This window comes from Sander lucioperca, chromosome 12 (genome assembly GCF_008315115.2).
Source record: "Sander lucioperca isolate FBNREF2018 chromosome 12, SLUC_FBN_1.2, whole genome shotgun sequence".
Lineage (NCBI taxonomy): Eukaryota > Metazoa > Chordata > Actinopteri > Perciformes > Percidae > Sander > Sander lucioperca.
In genome coordinates, this window is record NC_050184.1 from 33785672 (window position 1) to 33801541 (window position 15870).

The following is a 15870-nucleotide window of genomic DNA, read 5'->3' on the forward strand; positions in this document are numbered from 1 at the left end:
TAGACACAGCTATGAATATTTGGACGCAGGCAGAGTAAGGTAAAGGAACCAAAATATGACACTTGATAAAAAACTTGAAAAAAACTAGTGGATTGGCACTGGAAGCAACACTGCCTGAAACCTTCTCATTTTACTGAAAGATTTCTCCAACATACTGTAGTTTTTTACTAGGACTGATCAACAAAATCCTGATAAAAGTAACAAAATCTGATGATGTCAGTAGAAAAAGGTGAATATGTAATATTTCATGTCAGTTGGCAGGAACAGGTTAATAATTAAGCAATATTACACGAGCCAATAACATGACGTTAAATCACACCCTCACATGTAGTGGGCTGTTTTTAACTTTTTTTTTTTTACAAGAATTGAGTCATTTAACCCGATGAATCACTTTATATTAATATGTTGGAGAGTTTCTGTGTGTTTCACTGTAGATCCTGATTTTATGAATACAAATGTTTCAAAAACTGTTTTTGATTCAACTCTGTAAAGATGACATGGAAATGGCGGAGTAGCCTGGTGTGCTCTAATGGCTCTGGGTGTGCTGTCATGCGGATTTGAGCACGTTCTAAGAGTCTAGTTGACCAATTAGATTGCCTGGTCGGATCTACTCGTTGTATAATAGACATTAATCTCCAGAACTTACAAGACAGTAGAATTTGCTGTATAAACAAGAGCAAGCCGCACACAGAGTTGTCTGGAGCTAATAATGGAGGTGGAAAGTGAAGTCTGAGTACTCACTGGTTGTCTGGGTCAGTGTGAGGGCAGGCGCAGGGCTGGCAGTCCTCCGGAGTGCCAGCAGTGGGGTCACCAAAGAAGCCAGGGGCACACTGCTCACAGAGCTCACCCTGAGTGTTGTGCAGGCAGCTCTGGAAGGAGAAATGGATCTGTTTTGAGATGTGCCCTTCTCGTTGGGATGCTAAAATCTAGCCCGGGGATCTTCAACATGGGGTCTGGGACCCTTGGGGTTCTTCAGAGTCAATGCATTGGGCCTCCAAATTAGACTTAATTTTTTAGTTTTTTTCAAAAAATTAAAGTCTTAACATAAATCTAACATATTATTAGCAAATATAAATCCCCAGTGATAATAGGCTTACTGGCCTATAGGTAAGGTAGTGACTAAGGCCATCATCAGATACAGTTCATCCTAAGGATTCACTGTTCCACATGTATGTTTAACATTAAAACATGCTTTATAAAAGCATGCCAATAAATTATTAGGCTATTTTAATAACTTAGTATTCTATGCAAAAAAAGGTATGTATAAAGGTTTTAGGCTGCCTTAAATGTTATTCAATATGCAACTTCATTTTATAGAATAAATGTAGTAGTTCTGTCTCTCTTTTAGTTAAAGGGTCCTTGGCTTAAAAAACATTAAAGACCCCTGATCTAGCTACAACAAGAACATCATCAGCCATACGCTAATCTAGTGCTACGTACCGTGCATATGCCAGTCTCCGGGTGGCAGAAGTCAGAGTGGCCATTGCATTCACAGAGCTCACAGTGGCCCAGGTATAAACCTCCTCCAGTGCGAGTATATCCAGGGGCGCAGTCCTTAAAGAGACATTATAGGTTTGTCTCAATACGGATACTTCCGTGAGTACACTGTAGAACACTCTTTACAATATGTACTCGTGTAGTGTGTAAATTTCAACCGGGTAGTGTTGTCTCAAATCGCGCAGGGCCGTTATACACTTATCAGAAATTACTCTTTTTCTTCTTCTTTTTAATGGTAAACTGCAGCCAGGCAGAGTATTCCAGCCACATATTGTCGCCCGACAAAATATATATATAGGCTTGTTTTCTCACTATCTGAACAGAATAGTGTTAGTTATTACATCTGTATAGTCCAGTGTTCGTTGTTTCAATCGCAACCACATTCTCTTCTGCCATTTTCACAAGTTTGAAAATACGATGGTGGTCCCGTAGCTTCCGCTCCATAGCAAAGATGCCGACCATTGAAGGCGAGTTGTGTCTAGCGTTCCATTATTTTTTTTTAGCTTTTATGGCCTTTAAATGACAGGACAGCTTGAAGACTGGAAAGGGGAGAGAGTGGGGGGGGGAGCAACATGCAGCAAAGGGCCAAGGGTCGGATTTGAACCGGTTTGAGTGCAGCATCCAGTTACTCACAGTGCACTGCATTTAGCCATTGTGAACGCACTATGTTCTCAATATAGCAAGTGTAAATACAGAAGTGCGCGATTTGAGACACAGCATATGTCTATGTTAGTATTTTAAGGAAGCACAATTAGCCTGTATTGCTTCCAGTGAGTGAAGTCAACAATTCAGAAAGATGGAATCATTTACCTGGCAAGAGAGTCCCTGGTATGCAGGTGGGCAGCGGCACTGCTCCACCTCGAGGGCCTGAGCCAGGCCGCTGTAGTTAGGCACCGCGACTTCCATGTTGATATCAGAGATACTGGAGGAGCGCATCTCAGTGGAGTAGGACGCTCGAATCAGGATGTCATCCAGATCAGCCAAAACCATCAACAGGTGCTCTCGGGTGGCGGGCATGCCATCAGGACGATGCCAGTTTTCCTGTGAAACAAAATGAAAGCCTTGGCTTTACTCGTGCGAAAACTGCATATTTATTGTTTAATCAAGTGTATTTTATAAAAAAAAAAAAAAACTACGAAACCCCTAAAGGGACATAGGGAGGTGCCAATATGAATACCATTCAGAATATCTGCCGAGTAGAAATTATTCATCTTCCTGAAAACGCAACAAAATGTACCCGATAGTGTCATCAACAAACTTAAAGATGATAAGGTAACTGTTAACCGATTTCATGCTGTGAATGTAAAATATTAACTTTAGCCACATGTGAGCAACATGTTGCTATCCTTAGATTGGTTTCTCATGAGCATGAGATACTTTACTAAGTATCTTGTGCTTGGGAGAAGCATGGGAAAAGAAAGAAAACCCCATTACCCTTTAGGGGATCAGTAAAAAAACATGACTTTATCATTGATAAATAATATTTAATAATGTGATCATTTATGTATTCCTGCAGGAACATCTTTTTGCTTGCCCTTCTCTAGGAAGAAGCCAGATGGCAGCTTCAGTCATAGATCCCTTCCACGAGCCAGACGCTTGCTGACACACTTTCCGTTCAACGTGCAACAGTAACAGCGCTGTCATGAGCCTCTCACCTCTTTGAAGACGATCTCAAAGCGCTGAGTCTCTCTGCTGCCCTGCTGCCTCCTCTGCCAGGGCTGATGAGCTACCAAAGTGATGTCGTTCCCCTACAGGAACACCACTGACAGGTCAGTGCATGCTACAAATGTAACCATGGGAGGAAACAGTGAATCAGCATAAAGAGCATATACTCACAATAATCTGGACATCACCATCCTCAAGTATGGTTCCTCTTGGACCGGCCACGTAGGAGACGGAGTATTTGAGCTTACCACCGTAAGAACCCACCTAAGACAGGGTTAGCAAGGAAGAGGCTTTAGATCTTTTGCCAGGTCAAACAGTGCTGCAATTCCCTTGATGAAACACAAACGTGACATTTAACAAAAATCAATGCCAGATGGCTTCTTAGAGCAACACACTGTGTGCAGTTCCTTTAAATCTGATGTACTAAATGGATGTGAAGGAGTGGCGTTAGTTACCATGTTAACAGGATTTAGTTTACTTGTCATGGGGAGTACTGCTCAGCCTGTGACAACAGGGATGTCTACATGATGTGAGTTAATTGCCTTCACAAAGTGTTGAGTTTGTATTGTAATTTCTATTCTGAACTTCTTAAATCTGGCCCGTGACCAATACTCCCCATGTTCTAATAAAAGAAAACTAAGAAAAACTTAACTAAAACGAGCAAACCCACTCTGAAAACTACCTGCACCTAAACTGAATAAAGAATAATAACAAAATGCCAAACTACAATAACTCTAGAGTAGAATGGAATATTTGTAGTTTCTATTTCTAATTGTATGTTACAGATGGAGTGTGTGTCTCACTACAAAGGAGGAATGTAGACCAGAAAGTCAAGGGGGCACTTTGGAGGGAGGGCTGGGTCAAAGTAGGGCTGAGCAATTAATCAAATATTTAATCACGATTACGATTTTGGCTCCTAATGATCACAAAAACAGAAAAAGTGATTATTTTGCACATTATGTTTTGAAAGTAAACTCTTGTTTTGTCTTGTGTTCTGAATGGAGAAAAAGAAATGTTCAAACGGCAAAAGAATTAAGGGAAATTTCTCAGTTCAAGGTGTTTACACTGTTGATTTGTTTAACTGTTGCACTGTTTTTTTAAGGTGAATAATTGCAATATCTTTGTAAAAGACAATGAGTAATCATGTTTAATAATCGTGATTTCAAAATTGACCAAAATAATCAAATTATTTTTTTTTCCGATAATTGAGCAGCCCTAGGTCAAAGTTAAGGGGCATAGGGAGTGTGGACATGTGAGGGACTGGGAGGATGAGGATGAGGGCTGAAGGCTGGAGCATACTGAAGGTGCTGTGTTTTCTGTGAACTCGAAGAGTTGACCAGAGGTCGGGAGGGGACGTCACCCCAAAAGTTCTCACAGTTACCTTATCCCCTGTGAACTGTGCTGGGAGCTGCCAGTAGAGCAGATCATCCTGGTGCAAGCTGAAACCTTTGTAGACCAGAGCGTACTGAGAGGCAGAGGAGGGAGGAGAGGCATAAGAGAATAAGCCACAGATGGAGAGAGAGGCAGCCAGACTAAATAATAAGCAGGCAGAGAAGCGGTACAGGCAGGCAAGCATGACGAAAAGAGCAAAACCTGACAGGAATCTCGGGACAAATGTGCGACACACAGCTTAAATCTTTAAGGTACATGTTCTTTAGCACGAGTGCTAACAGTTTAAGGATTCGCATTGTGCCTTGTCTGACAACTAAAACAACAACTTCCACTGTCAGTAATGGGAAAATGACAACTTAGCGCGTGCTTCAGTGAGAGGCCGTTTTAAAGCAGACAACAGTATAATGACAGAGCGTCGTAAAACCAATGTTACTCTCAAGTGGACAATTCCAGTGACAGCACTGAGTGGGAGCCATTTGCTTAACAATGGAAAATACCACCCAGTCGAGCACTGGAATTGAATTATCCATTATTTGGTAACTCTGAACTAAATATATTCTGCATGTGGCCGGTCAGTGGTAGAGCAGGCGCACATGTACTTAGAGGTTTATGCCTCAACGCAGAGGTCCAGGGTTTGAATCCGACCTGTGACGATTTCCTGCATGTCTTTCCCCTCTCTCTCTCTCCCCTTTATCACCTAGCTGTCCTGTCAAATAAAGGCGGAAAAGCCCAAAAAATAATCTTTAAATATATTCTGCATTACTTCAGTAGATCATCGATTAGGTCAGTGGTTCATAAACTCTTCCTGCAGGGCTCCTCTTTTGTACATAAAAAATATTTTCAAGCCCCACCCGCCAGAGAGTAAGCTGTATATAGGCCTATATGCATTAGTTAACCTTCACCTATTTTCATTTATATAGTTAATTTACATTGCTGCCATCTGGACGCAGATACAGGACACTGAGGTGTAGAAGGTTTGTCGCTTCTGCCATAGCACTGCTGAACAAACTATGTTGCTGACTTTGTATAGATCCGGTGTCGTTGTAAATGTGGTTGTTTCTACAGGTATGCGTCTATATACCCATCTTTATGTTATCTGTTGATGTATTTATCCGTGTATATTGCCATGTGCATGGAACAGACTGTGAAAACAAATCTCCCTCATGGGACAAAACATATCTAGCAATGTTACACAGCTCTGTTTACACTTTATTGTAGTAGATCTTTACTTATTTACTTCTTCTTTTTTCACAATTGCTTTGTTACTTCTGTTTGGAAACGTCCGTTTCCCATGCCAATATAGCCCATTTGAATTGAATTAAGATCAGCTGTTTCTTCGTCAAAGAAGGGGAGAGAGAGCGAGAGAGAGAGAGAGAGAGAGAGAGAGAGAGAGAGAGAGAGAGAGAGAGAGAGAGAGAGAGAGAGAGATCACTCCCCCCAGTTTGAGAACCACTTTGTGAGGTGCTGTTACGAGTTTCTGAACTAAACATTAACTGCCCTGGACAAACTGAGGACAGCTGGTTGTTTATTAACTTTTAAACTACTATCAGAGTCAACATTACACTTTCCCATGAGTATGGGCAAAAGAGGCGAGACGTGAAATCAGCCAGTCGGTCATGCCACTGTCTACCTTGCTGCTGTCCCCAGAAGCGCGAGCAGAAGTCTTGCTCACTGCGTTCTTGCTCTGTCGATCCGCAGCAAGGCCGGAACCCCAAAGAGAAATACCAGAAGTCACCAATATGACCGACAAACAAATGGGCTTGTAAACCTATTGCGATCTCTGACAGAGTGTACCTGCAGACGGGGAGAGTGGCCTGGGGAGTAGGGCTGGCGTCTTGTTGGACTAACTGAAGAGGCAATACCAGACGGGGGAGAAGGGGGGCTCAGGTTACGCAAAGACCATCGATAGGAAGAGGAGGAGGGGGAAGTTGGGACCCGAGAGGAAGAAGAGGAAGAAGAAGAAGAAGAAGAAGAATAGGAAGAGGATTTAGAGGAGGAGGGAAAAAATGGAGGGGAACCAGCTCGTCCATTGGAGAAGTTAGAGAAGAGTGCCCAGACCTCGTCATCCAGGTGTCTGACATCACCCTGGTGGAGGCGGAATGTAAGAGAACCGTAGCTACAGAAGATACGTAACCATGGGAACAATCAAAATGATACGGAGACGGGGGTTTAGAATTTAGTTCTTCCACGATGTACACTGACGAACATCACTTTAAGAAGGTGAACATGCTAGGTCATGCTTTTTAGTCTACGATGCTTTGGATGTGCTGCACAACAATGTTTGGGCTCCGCTGAATAAGAGCTCACTCCAAGCAGTCGGAGCACACAGATAAAACACACAAATCACCAACTTCTTGCACTGCAGAAACTTTCCTGAGACGTTGCGTACCAACTCAGACTTCATTGTGTTTCACATACATGCAAACGCACACGTAGAGTTAGGGCTGGGCGATATGGAGAAAATCAGATATCACAATATTCTCGTCCAAATAAATGGATGTCGATATTGCGACGATATTGTAGGGTTGACAGTTGGTGCTTCAACATATTTTCACAATGAGATTTTTGATAAATAATCATCAGTAATGTGGATATAATGGCTAAGTGGAAACAGCTAGAAGAATCTGGTAAGTTCAAAAAATGACATAATTTTACTGTAATGTGGCCTTTTAAACCAGGAAAAGACAACACTTATCACGATATTGCAATATCCAAAATCTAAGACAATATCTAGTCTCATATCACGATATCGATATAATATGGATATATTGCCCAGCCCTACGTAGAGTCTGACAACATGCTGTTGCTCGGTGACCCTTCATCAAACCAGGGTGATTCTCCATGCTGCTAACATCTATGAACTGAGGGGATTTATATTTCATCGATGTCCACAAACTCTCAGCGTGTTAGCATCACTCATTATTATATTAGTAAACGTGTGAGCGCTGCCTTTATTATAACTATCTACGGTGCAGTTCATACTAAATACCTGACTAGCTCTTGTGGATCTGTGGCTGTCTTTGCGTTCAGAGGCCATTAGGTTCCAAATGGAAGCATCCTTCCTTAGCTGCTCCTCTGGCGAGTACGAGTCACTCTATGGATGATCACTTTCCTTATCACTGAGCCGATGGTATTTGGGAGTGTTATGGCAGTGTTATTCGAGCAAAGTTAAAACGGTATGAAGTTCTTTAATGGACCATTAATGATCAATCTGTTTACATGGCTCATGTGATGTGGAGCAGAAAGCAATTTCTGTGTGCATTATGAACTGCGATGTGATTGGTCAGATCTAAGAGACACTAAGTGGCCACCTTCTGCTGCAAACACTGCTAGAAAACACAATGCTTCTAATAAACAATTTAATAAAACACAAAAATGACTTAAATAGAGCTGCAAAGATGAATTGATTGATTCATTAGTTGTCAACTAATGAATTAATCGGCAACTATATTTGATAATCAAGTAATTTCTTTATGAAATTTTTTCATCCCAGCTTCTTAAATGTGAATATTTCTGAAGTTTCTTCTCTCCTCTGTGACAGTAAACGGAATATCTTTGAGTTGTGGACAAAATAAGACATTTGAGGACGTTATCTTGGCCTTTGGGTAACACTGATCCACATTTTTTAACATTTTCTGACATTTTATAGACCAAACAACTAATCGATTAATCGAGAAAATAATCGACTATGGAAATAATTGTTAGTTCCAGCCCTAGATTAAAACCATAAAACATGACTTATATCCATCGTGTATGGGTATACATGGCATTCAGTATATTGCACAATGCCACATCAGCAGTTAATTCAAACATGCCAAACAGCACCATACTTCAAACAAAAACTACATTCACAACATGGCGACCGTTGACTGGCATTACTCTACCTGCTCTGCTCGTTTGGTGCGAGCAAAGAGCGACTCTTTCTATAGAGAGTGCAGGGGCAAACACAAAGAAACGGAGAGCTGTGTTATGTAAGTGGACACTAGGGCCATTTAAACGGCACATTATTCTACCCTGTGAACACGGAGTAAACAAGATGAAAGAAAAATGTAGCAATGGAAGCAAAAACAGATTGAAAAAGCAATCTGCTTGGAAGGAAAGATTGGCTCAGGTTTGAATAAAACGAAGCAGAAAAATGAAGACAGCAATAGAATAAGAGCGGTCTACAAGTTTCAGATGAGTGCTGCTCAGCCCCTTATATGCAGCATTAAGGGGTCCATGGTCTCGCTTGGGCTACTTCCAGTGATTTAGCCGCTGCATGTGGTCTTTGATACTGACCTTGTCTCCCTGGTAGACCTCTGGAAGCTGCCAGTAATGAGGCTCCTGTCCCAGGTAGTCAAAATTAGTGTAGGAAAGCTGAGTGCCTTCAGTGGAAACCTCCACAGTGAAACCAGTGAAGATGCGGTTGGTGCGTTGACGGTTCACCAGAGCAAAGCCCTGGAAGTTTCCTGGAGAAAAGACTGAGGAGACCTGCAAGAGCACATACATACAATAAGATACAGTATAAAAAACTTAAATATAATATAAAATACTAGTACCTTAGCTACTCTCTCTCAAAGCCAGAAACCAGAGAAGTGAGTCTCATCAAGCTGTGATATCATCAAGTATAGTCTGGAGCTGCTCCATAGATCCAATCACAATGTTTGTTAACAATAACTTCCGGGTAGAAAACCCTTGCGTCCCGTACTGAAAATGTAACAGCGCTGAGCAAACGGGGACGAGGAACAGCTTTATAAACTCATCTCATTCATCTCAAATGCATGTTTGATGTTTATACATGTCAACACTGTCACTAACATTGGGTTAGAGATCTAATTTATCTGTTGGGCATCAGACTAAAGAAAATGACACCACCCAAACTAGCAGTCAGTCTGACCGGCGGGGAGATGTTGCACTCTAGTTTTTGGATTGAGGTATCATGTTTACTAATACTTTTCGACTGTCTTAGACCATAGGAATAGCAGAATTTTGAAAATCAGCATAGTTCCCCTTTAAGTGTTTTGCTTCCCAACCCATTAAGCTGTCTTTCAAATGTGCCTATGTAAGGCTTACTCTAAATGTGAAGTCTGTAAGTGACCTTTATAGACTTCACGTTTCTCACCCTTTTTCCCTGGGGAAATTCTGAGAGACATGAAGTTAAAATTTATCCTTGCAGTTATTCAGGAGAGGGTAGATATAGAGTGCAGAAATAATTGCCCGCATGGCGAGTTAGCAGTCAATTTCTGGCCAACATCACTGATGGATGTGATCTCACTGGTTCGGAACCACTTGAAGGATGGTGTGATGAGAGCGAATTCAGACTTCCTTGAATTTAGACTCTGCACACCTTTTGCTCTGAAATAAACGTGTAGCGCACTTGCTGAAATGATCTTTTCTGCAGCATAGTTGCTTTCTCCAGTGCAAACTTAATAATGGGTTTGGTTGTTCAGAGGTATGAACCATTGCACTGTTGCCGTGTCATTGTGTTATGTAGCACTTAAAGGCCTCACCAGGTCTCTGTAGTGGTTAGAGCTGGAGCACTGCTGAGTGACGCCCATACAGAAACAGGACAGGCAGCCATCTTTGTTTTCCGGGCTGAGATGGAAGGTTCCAGACTTGCAGCTGGAGCAAGATGGGCCTTCAACGTTCATCTGCAACACATTATCAAGGAAATGACAAACTAGGCAATCAGTCTATTCCTAGTCTGCCTTGGAAGTGGTAACCAGGATACAAAAGATAACAACCAGACGGTTGGTTTGTTTGATCACCTTGCAGCGGCACACACCACCATTGCAGCCTTCACTTCCTCTTTGGTCACAGTTATAGCAGTTACCTGTAACAGGGCAGTAGACCAGATAGTTACAGTGTGTACCAGCTCTCCATATAAAGACACTTTGTCAAATCCAGATTAATGATATGAAGGGAATCTTTGCAACTTGTGTTAAGAAAAAGATCAAGCCAGAAGATGGCCCTTAATATCCATCATGTTCCTGAATCAAAACACAGTATGTACCATTGACTTCATTGTTGCCAACACTACATCTCTGTCCAAGCAGTGGGTTGCCAGTGTATCCTGCCGCACATCTGAAAATAAAAAGGACAAAGTGTTTGAGTAAATATTTCCAGTCTAAGAGGATACAAGTTTAAACCCAAAGAACAATGAGGCAGGAAGCTGGGAAGTCTGCAAGAGGTGATACATCTGGTAGATAATGTCCGTTGGGGAGTCGTCTTGACCCTGGGTAGACCTCAACCACAAACAAAAGTCTGAGTCATTCAGACATGCTACATAAAAGCTATTCTGTTATTCCATCTGTAAGTTCTCATATCTGCACTAAGCATACGTCTTATATTCACACCCAGCTTTTGCACTAAATACAAGAATACAGAGAAAAAAAGATCATGTGCAATATTTGCTTGGAGATGGATAAAGCACAGCCGCTGCTAAAACATTCAACATGCCTCAGATGTTGATTCCATCTCTCATATGAGTGTGATGCAGCCGAAACTGAGCAACACCTTTGCCCAGGAACAGAAACATCAACAGAGAAAATATCACCAGATAAAAAAATTGTTAAAGTGCTCATATTATGCTTTTTGGCCTTTCCCCTTTCCTTTATTGTGTTATATATACACTTGTGTGCACATTATAGGTTTACAAAGTGAAAAAGCCCAAAGTCCATCCCATCTTCCAGAGAAAACACTGGTCACAAACTGCTCCAAACAGCTCTATCGTAGTCCAGCCTTTACTTCCGTGTCACTTTGTAACGCACGTTATAATGCTCACCTAGCTGCTAGCGTGGCACGCCCTCATACTCTGCAACTGTCTAGCTAGCAGTGCTTACCTAGCTGCTGTGCATGTGCGACTCCCAACAAAGATGGAACAGAAGCGCGATGCCTCACTCTGTAGCTAAAACAGAGAGCTCAACACACAGGATGAAAAGAGGAGCTGCAGCAATGTGCAGTGCAACAAAAATATAGTGTTTTTTGAAAATTAAACCACATAAACTTATTCTGGTACAACCTCTAAATACAATTATGAACCTGAAAATGAGCATAATATGAGCACTTTAAAATAAAAGCTTCACAACTACAGAACTGATATCAGAACAAAGTAGAGGCAAGTACAGATAGTTTCAAAGAGCCGTAGAAGAAAAGGCTACAGTAAGCTTACAAGGAAAGTTATTTCTGACATTGTGACACAGCAAAGCAATACGCCTTCAAGCCAACAACCCAACAACCCAAACAATGCCACGGCCACCAGAGCAAAGGCTTATCCAACCACAGACCTGTGCAGTCTTACCTCACCTGTCCTCTGGCAGGTCCGCTGGTCAACAGCCAACAAAAGGACTTCCATGCTATGAACTTGCTTTGGGAAACCCTATTCAAACTAACTCCTGAGACGTGCAAAAGTTTCTAAGGTGTGGTTAACTCAGTCCTTGCAGTCAGTGTTGTTTTATAGACTTAAAGACAAGGATATTATATTACATTGGGTAATAGAAAATATCAAAATACAGTAGATGTGGTCATGGAAAAATCCTAAAAATGTTCATAACTAAAAGGCTTAAACTAACTTTAAAGTCTGTTTAAAATTGACATACAGCTTATGAGAAACACAACATGAGAAACATTGTGGTCCACATCACAATAAAATGAAAATAAACAATTTCACAAACAATTTAAACTTTAAAATTTCTCCCCCAAATTATGTAATGAATTATAAAATTATCTTCCTAAAAACTGGGTCTATGCCTTCTTTACATTTCTCTAAATGCTGATGATAGGCTACAACAGTTGTTCAGTGATAGATCAAACCTTGGTCCTGCTAGTGGAAATATTGGGTGGTCAGTATCCAATGCTACTAGTCTAGACTACTAGTCTACTGGTCAGATTGCCATTAAATTGACTATAGATATTCATGGTCCCCAGAAGATGAATCCTATTGTTTTCAGGTGCATCCATCCTTTTTGCTAGTGCCACCATTGGGCAAAAATATCAACAGGTACATAGAAAATATAAAAAAAAGTAAATTGATTACATTTAGTCATTGCTTTTCCCAAACCTAAGAATTGGACAAAATACATTTTGACCTGTTGGTGGTGTTGGCGAAGGAAAAAGCCAGGGAATCACCAAAAGCATCAGAATCCATCCTCTGGGGACCATAAATGTCTGATGGCAATACATCAGTCTGAAGGGCCTCATTGTTAAAGCTCTATGAACATATAATTATTATTGCAGCATGTACGGCCACCAGCAGGATGTTAGATTGTTAGTCATGTTTGTAATGTACTGGTTCTTTATCCTGCTACAGGTGAAGGCATGGCTGAAAACCCGAAGAAGCGCCCACGAAATATTTCAGTCAGTGATTGTGCTGCTAAGAAAAGACCTACAAGTTCAGCAGAAGGACTAAAATCCAAAAAAGGAAGTGATGGGAAGTGAACACAGATAACCATTGGGGTGGTTTTTCCAAGTTAGAGAGCACTGAAAAAAGAAAAGGGACCGAGGTCAGACACGGATGTCGCCTTACTGCTCTAGAACAGATTAGTATTGGGTATTGTAATATATTAGGAGTAGGAACCATTGCTATTTCATTTATTTGATCTAAATTATGTGCTTTTGTCTTGGAACAAGGGATATTTCTGTTATTTTTATCATTATATTATAACTTAGAATTCCTCATGGGGGCGACGGAAACTACGCCCTATAGCTTTAACATTTTAACTAATCTTCTTAAGACAATTGAAAAAAAAAATATCCAAAATGTAGAACATGTCGGGGCTCTTTGATTAAAAACATTAAGCACAGAACGATAAGTCCTAAAATTACAGAGTGACATGGAGGTGTAAGGCTTTTCCAGGACACCAACACATATAATTGGAAACACTAATAAATGAATACCATACCCATGTGAATGCGGGAAACAAGAATGATGGGCACGAGGTTTTCAACATGATCTAACAAAGGGTTGGGATTGATCCTTATAAAACCTGAGGTAGTCTGGCCATAACACAATGGACACATGTACACACATGAGAGGTACTAATGCTAAGTTATCTCTTCATAGGAGGAATTTGTGCAATAGTATTGATAGTAATAAAATAAAGCTTTTTTGGATATTTTCCGTCTATAAGTGAGTCATATAGTTTTTGTGTATGTAATAGATGTATCAAGTACACAAAAAACAAACAAAAAACATTTCACTCCAAATGGAGCTTTCTCTCCCACAGACAACACTTTTTCTCAACTGCCTAAAACGCCTCGCCCGCATTCCTGTTTGAAATTCCTCAATCAGTGATGTCACTGATTGAGAATGCCAGCCAATTTTTTATATGTGCTGCCCATAAGTGCTGCCTGAGCAAGCACAGCCCACAGTGCGGCTTGTTTGAATTTGGTTGACCAATCACAACAGAGTGGGCCAGCTGACCAATCAGAGCAGACTGGGCTTTTCGGGAAGGCGGGCCAAGAGCTCAGACAGAGCGTTTCAGGCAGGGGTGCTGCAGCAATGGGCAGTATGAGAAACATAATATATTTTTTGAAAATCAAAGCATGTAAACCTGTTCTAGTAGACCCCAAGAGTACAAATATGACGCTGAAAATGAGTATAATAGGGGCTCTTTAAGAGCCAAAAATATAACACTACATCAGGATCACATTAAATATCTGGAAAGTCCCTCTAAAATAACTGTCATAAAATCAATCCCTTCATTAAGTTCCATTGACTTGGTTGCTTACAGACATAAATATCAGGATCAGAGCCTAGGGATATAAACAATGGAAACTAATAAAAAAAAAAGATTAAACACATTATTCCCTAGTCAAAAGGAATAATTTTGATGGGAATGGCCAGCCTTCCCAAGACAACATGAAGAGAGCCGTCGTGATTCTTTGACTGCTTTGCAGACTTGTGATGTCCTTGTAAGAGCTGCAGTAGGTCCAAAACACTAGAATGAGTGTTTGTCTTATTTTTCTTCTGCTGTTTTTTTTTAGTTACTTTCTTGGCAGTAATAGCCTTGGTTTTAGGGGGAGCTACTTTCCTTTTCACTGTTGTGGTAGACTTCTTCCTTGCAGCAGTAGTCTTGGTTTTAGCAGGAGTCGTCCTTCGTACTGTTGTGTTAGACTTCTTTGCAGTACGAGCCTTGATTTTAGCAGGAGTCGTCTTTTTCACTGTTGTGTTAGACTTTTTCGCAGTAGTAGCCTTGGTAGGTTTTGTGATAGAGACAGCGTTCTTCGTAGAATTCTTCTTTGTATTGTGAGCGACCAACTTATTTGAGTTGCTCTCCATCTTTTTCTCATTTTGGTTAGAGTTGTGGGACGATTTTTTTGAATCGCCTTCCGAAGACTTGGCACCCTCCTGAACCTTCTTTGGAACTGGCGCATCTGATCTAAACGCCTTGTTACGTCCATTGTTTTGAATAGGTAATAACTCATTTTTATTGGCCTGGTCAGGCTTTGGTTTGTAAGCTGGTGGCTCCAGTTGAAATTTAGTAATTGCTTTTTTAACTTGCTTTGGTTTTGTTTGGCTTGGCTGTGAAACATGTTTAGCTGTCACAGCGGACCTCCTACCTCCAGGCCTTTTGATTTTAGGTCTCACTGTTTTAGATGCAGATTTTGAGGAAGTCATAGGTTTACTCAGTGTAGTCCTCAACTTAATCTTTGACAATGTTGAGACTTGACTTTTGGATGCCCTTGTGACTGTGTTCTTTACTGGTTTAGTGGTAGCGGCTGATTTGAGTTTTCTCTCTCTCTGAGAAGCAGAAGTGGGTTTGTTTGCGGGGAGGCCTGGGATAGGTATGCTTTTGGGCACTGTGGCTTTACAGGCGAATGGCATTTTTGTGGGTATAACTCTGACTGGAGGCTGAGGTGTTGAGTACAACGGGAGTGCGAGGACTGTAGCCAGTGAAGGCAAAACCCTCTGTTCTTTGGGCGAACGGGAGACGTGTCTAGCACGTTTCATTCTGTTCAACTCCTGAGCCAGGGCAGTGAAGCCGTCGATCAGGATCTCCAGCCTGCCCTCCAGTCTCGTCAGACGGGCGTCCATATTGGTGTAGCTCTTCTCCAGCTCGCTGACCTTCTTGTTCTTCTCTCCAGCTGACTGCATAGCCATGAGCTCTGTCAGCTGGGAGCTGAGATGACTCTGCTGGTCCTTCACACTGTGAATGCTCTCCTTCATGTCGAGCGTGTTGCTTTCCAGCATGCTCAGGCGCTGGTTAAAGGTGTTCAGGTGGATCCGGAGCAGGTGCTGGAAGCTGGAGTGTCTGCTCTCTGAGCTGGGTGTGAAGCGGGATGGGAGCCTGGGTGCTGATCTGCTGGGTTTGACTGAGAGAGTGGCCACCCCAGTTG

The 15870-nt window shown here is 41.6% G+C and overlaps 1 protein-coding gene across 15 annotated transcripts in view; it reads right to left on the bottom strand.

Moving 5' to 3' along the window:
- The window catches only part of hspg2 (heparan sulfate proteoglycan 2), a 121087-nt gene that overhangs the window by 39533 nt on the left and 65684 nt on the right, over positions 1-15870 (bottom strand). For 11 of the 15 annotated variants that reach the window (XM_036008544.1, XM_031290583.2, XM_036008547.1 and 8 more), the window contains 13 exons: positions 10547-10617; positions 10302-10366; positions 10044-10184; positions 8833-9024; positions 8439-8477; positions 6349-6639; positions 6185-6238; positions 4544-4627; positions 3334-3426; positions 3153-3245; positions 2308-2538; positions 1441-1554; positions 742-869 (listed from right to left, as the gene is read on the bottom strand). In XM_036008544.1, the coding sequence (XP_035864437.1) occupies positions 742-869; positions 1441-1554; positions 2308-2538; positions 3153-3245; positions 3334-3426; positions 4544-4627; positions 6185-6238; positions 6349-6639; positions 8439-8477; positions 8833-9024; positions 10044-10184; positions 10302-10366; positions 10547-10617 (1596 nt within the window). The remainder of the gene's footprint in view (positions 1-741; positions 870-1440; positions 1555-2307; positions 2539-3152; positions 3246-3333; positions 3427-4543; positions 4628-6184; positions 6239-6348; positions 6640-8438; positions 8478-8832; positions 9025-10043; positions 10185-10301; positions 10367-10546; positions 10618-15870) is intronic. The other 4 variants (XM_031290589.2, XM_031290588.2, XM_036008542.1 and 1 more) reach the window with 3 other exon arrangements.